This window comes from Notothenia coriiceps, unplaced genomic scaffold, assembly GCF_000735185.1.
Source record: "Notothenia coriiceps isolate Sejong01 unplaced genomic scaffold, NC01 NC01_scaffold00034274, whole genome shotgun sequence".
In the NCBI taxonomy this organism is placed as follows: Eukaryota; Metazoa; Chordata; class Actinopteri; order Perciformes; family Nototheniidae; genus Notothenia; species Notothenia coriiceps.
Window position 1 is genome coordinate 1 of NW_011366975.1, and position 4,714 is coordinate 4,714.

Genomic DNA, 4,714 nt, shown 5'->3' on the forward strand with positions numbered 1-4,714 from the left:
ACATAAACACAAATGATCGTGGTGAAGATGATGATTAAATTAGGATTAAAAATCGAGAGCCGGGCTGCATTTCCTCCCGTTCGTTGTTGGAGACGGCGGGCTTCCTGATGTTTTTTGTACAGTAGTTGTGGACTTAACAACATTATTTTGTTAAATAAAAACATGGAGATGTTTTGTAAATGATTACATGTCTCTTATTTAGCACAGAGTATGATCCTATCCGTGACATATGGATCTTAACAATGATCCGCTATACAGTAGTACCAGACATACATCTACCGTACTGTATCTGACTTTATTTCACATGAGCTCCAGTGTGGAACCCCACTGCACCCCCTGGTGGATCAATGATCCATTGCAGCTGGCTTCATTATAATTACATTTATTTATCAAGGGGGCGGTCTCAAGTCACGCTGGAGGTTTTCCTTTGAGCGAGGGCAGACCCCTTGCCGGCCACGGCCCTCGCGTTTCAAACTGTCTGAAATGAGGTGTTACATCTGTACCCAATTTGCAAGGGATCAAATAATTATTTCCTCCACTACTAACAGAGTGAAAAGCTGAATTGTCTTTAAGAAGAGACTGTCTTCTTCATCTTCCTATTTGAGGATTAAGCTTGTGTTCACTTCCCTCAAAACATTGATCCTATCCTCATTCTGCACAAAGGTTGTTATTACTGTCCACACAATGCAGCCTTGTGGTGGCTCATAGAGCCACAAACAGTCCTGCCACATCTGGTTGCTCAGTTTCAATGTTTAACTGATCCCTTTTTTAGGAATCCTTCAACAACGTCAAACAGTGGCTGCAGGAGATCGATCGCTATGCCAGTGAAAATGTCAACAAGCTATTGGTTGGGAATAAGTGTGACCTGACGACAAAGAAGGTGGTGGACTACACAACAGCCAAGGTAAAGCTGGTGTACAGAAACCTTCACTCTCCTCTCTTGTAGTGAGTCTGTGTCTCTGCTTTAGTTTGACATTTTGGAAGATGTCTTATTTAAGTTAGCCAAGAAGAGGGGCAGAGCAGAGGGTTTGGAAGTACACGCTGCTCTCTACTTCAGCCAAAGGGGATACATACATTGGCAAAAAAAAGTACCGGAACCCCTTGGAATTTCCTGGTTTTATGCATGAATTTGTCATAAAATGTGACCTGATATTCATGTACGTCACAGTTAAAGACAAACACATTGAGCTTCAAGGTCCCGTATCATGCAATATGCACTTTTTGATGTCTTTTATACATAGTGTCCCCAGTGTGTAGGAGACTCGCAAAGTGTCAGAAAATAAAACCCTCTCTCTTTTCCTACTTACCCACATCTCTAAAAACGTGGTACAACGGAGCTGATCCAGATTTGATCTGGTCATGACAACATTACAAAATGTTGGGCTGGCTTTACACCCACGGCCCTATCAGAAATGTCGCTATTTGTCGCGGTCTGTGTTTACACTAGCAAGCATCGCTAACAGTCAGAGCTAACACAGGGTGAACTATAGGCCAAGTCTAAAGGCTGAGTCTAAAGCTTAGGTGTTCCTACCTGTTTTTGCTATCATGCAGGGTCATGTAGTGTTTAAATGTGTTATTACTGTTCAGTAATCATATAATGTAAAGTAAAAGCCTAATTTATATCTACAATCTGTGCTCTGTGCTCCTCTGCTATGTGCAGGAGTTTGCAGACTCTTTGGGCATCCCCTTTTTGGAAACTAGCGCCAAGAACGCCACCAATGTGGAGCAGGCCTTCATGACCATGGCTGCTGAAATCAAGAAGAGGATGGGCCCCGGGGCCACAGCCGGAGGAGGGGACAAACCAAACGTAAAGCTTACCCCCGGCACTACTGTCAAACCATCGTCAGGAGGATGCTGCTGAGCTCTTGGCTCCCCCCTTGTCCTCCTTTATCTGCAGGCCTGTCAGACTGTCTGCCATGTCCTCAAACTCCACTGTGTCTCCCCCCCCCCCCTCCAATAGACAGGACAGGGACGATTGACATGTCTCTGTAAGCAGAACAAGAGGAAGTTTCCCATATTTGTACTGTACATAGTAGAGCCACACTACCAACAATAAATAAAGCATCATTCTTATTGTCACACTGTCCTGTCTAACCCCCCCCACTCAGAGACTACTTTTTTGTTTGGCCCCCTTCATGCAGGCTTATGAGAACGGTGTGTTTATCTGCATTCCTTATACGGATGGTAATGATTCACTTTGCTAATTAGCTTTCCTTTTTTTTCTATGATTATGTTGCTGTGTCTTTCAATGTGTCCTTCAGTCTGCACAGCAGCGTCTCACTGTCCACCATCTGAAGTGTAGTGCAGCAGTGTGTGTGTGTACATATATACATATATGTCTGTATACATATGTATTTGAACGGATTTGCCAGTCCTGTAGTGTTTGTTGCATTATTGAATCTTAATTTTGGTGGCTAAAGACAACCTGAAGTTTGTAGCTCAACTTTTAACTCAACTCAAATAAATATTGTACTACCAAACTATATGAAATGTGAGGACCTGTCTGCAATTTCTGGTCAGGTGTATAGAAAACCTGTTAGAATTATTTATTCTACATTCTTTTGGCATATGTTTTGCCAATTACACAGGGTCTGTTTGCAAATGGTTGTAGGCATATATAAAATACAATGTTCTCTTGTTTTCATGATAAAGCCAAATGAATTCAATTTGAAAGGAACTCTTGGTGTAGTGTTTCCTGTATGAAAAATAATTTGAAACGGTGCTTTAATGTGTGGCTCTAAATCAGGGTCAGGTCACCACAACATGGCCAAGGATGTGTTCGTGTGGACATACATGAGAATCTTAAGCTCACAGTGGTCCAGCTTCTGAACACCAGCTTTTCTCTAAAGCATCATTCACAGCTACAGTCAAATATTGTACCTTCAACTACATTTTTATCAAAGGTTCAAGCTACTTCTATTTAGATTATGTATACAACATGTAAATCAAGTTAATGTGGTTAATAGACCCTCCAGAAAAACGCGATTCTGCGATCGCAGAATTTACCGCATAATCAGCAAAATGGCGCAGATTTTTAAAAGGCCGCATATTTATCAAAAAGCCGCATAATCCCCGCATTTTTCCACACAAAGTTGAGGGGAAAAAAAATTGACTCGTCTTGACGTGACGTCATCAGCTCGTGCATCACAGAATGTAAACAACACTGTATAGAGTGAACGTGTGGAGCTCACACGATAGAGAAAACACCAAGATGAAAAAATCTAATCCATCTCATTTACAGACGAACATTTCTACTAAAGACCGGGCAAAAAGTGGGGGGAAACTATTCTGCACACCGTGCAACTGTGTGTTGGAGCATAAGAGAAAATCGACGGTGACGACCCACTTTGATTCATTCAAACATTCGAAAATGCTTTCTGCTGCTGCGGACAAGAAAGCCAAACAACGTTCACCGAGGCATCAACCTCCAAAACCCTTTCGAGGGCTACAAGAAACGAAGTGAGTAGCCTACAAGATTGAAGCTGGTCAGATAACGAACGAGTAAATGAAAATGGAATGAGGCGGAGAAGTGTGTGCGTGTGTGTGTGTGTGTGAGAGATTAAAATAGCCCAATTGCTTTTACAATAAATAAACATTGAATGTGTTTAATTGAATAGTAAAGGGGTTTAACGTTAGTGGCAGGTTGTGTGTGAGAGAGAATAAATAAGACAGCCAAATATTTAAAAAAATTGTTATTCTTTTTCCTTCGCATATTTCGCACCTTTTCGCATATTTTCGCAACTTTCCGCAATTTCACCGCATAAAATCACATAAAAACCCCGCATGTTTAATCGCATAATCAAGGATTTTAGCCCGCATAATCAAGGATTTTTGTCCGCGTTTTTCTGGAGGGTCTAGGTTAAGGTACACAGCAGTATATGAAGTAATAAAAAAGGTCCACCTTATTAATAATTACTATCCAGGTTCAGATTTATATATGACGAACATTAAACAGATGAGCACTTCTTCCACCAGTGCATGGAACTTACCCAACAGAGATTCAGCTGCTGGAAGCAAAGCCTGAGATGATTGCAATAATTCCTGCACTGGAACAGACGTTTAGTGAAACAGGAACTACAATTTATGCTGACAAGGATGTTTTATCTTTACAAAGTTCTGAGGCAGGATTATGACTAGTGCTTGCAGCACAGCTTCCTTGATCCCTGGGGAAACGGCAGCTATTTTTCAGTAGTCACAGGAAGACATGTAAGATGGTAAGAAGTGGGGAAAGGCAACATTGTACAGAGAGAAAGAAACCTGTGTTAACTCAAGCCCTTCCTCGTCATGTTGTACAGTATGAGCTGTGCTTACAGGACATCATAGTGAAGTTTAGTCTGTTTACCTTTATTGACATATAGCAGCAGAATGAGCTGAGCTCAGAGGAAGATCCAGTTTAACATATGAAACAGTGCAACCCAGTCTCACGGCATTTCGTGTTCACCAACACGATTTTTAATCTATTGATTTGTGTTCACCAACACGATTTTCTCCTTTTTTTCGTGTTGCACAGCACGATTTTAAAAGCAATGTATTTCTGTTGGTAGTCTCACGGCATTACGTGTTATAGGAAGACCGGAAGCTGTGTGGTTCATAAAAACATGTTCTTACTCAATATCAAGCCACGATTATTGCTTTTATTTAAAATTGTATCATTTCGGACTTTTGTCTGTGAGGAAAATAAATGGGGCTCATTTTTCCTTCTAATTTGTTGTTC

General features: G+C 41.2%; 1 protein-coding gene across 1 annotated transcript; it reads left to right on the top strand.

The window, feature by feature from the left end:
* Nucleotides 1-772: 772 nt before the first annotated feature.
* Nucleotides 773-2,483, top strand: LOC104962072 (ras-related protein Rab-1A-like; the record flags this gene model as incomplete). The annotated part of the gene is made up of 2 exons (XM_010790464.1): nt 773-904; nt 1,661-2,483. Coding segments are annotated over 2 exons (333 nt in total), but the record flags the coding sequence as incomplete, so codon positions are not given.
* Between the last annotated feature and the right edge of the window lie 2,231 nt (nt 2,484-4,714).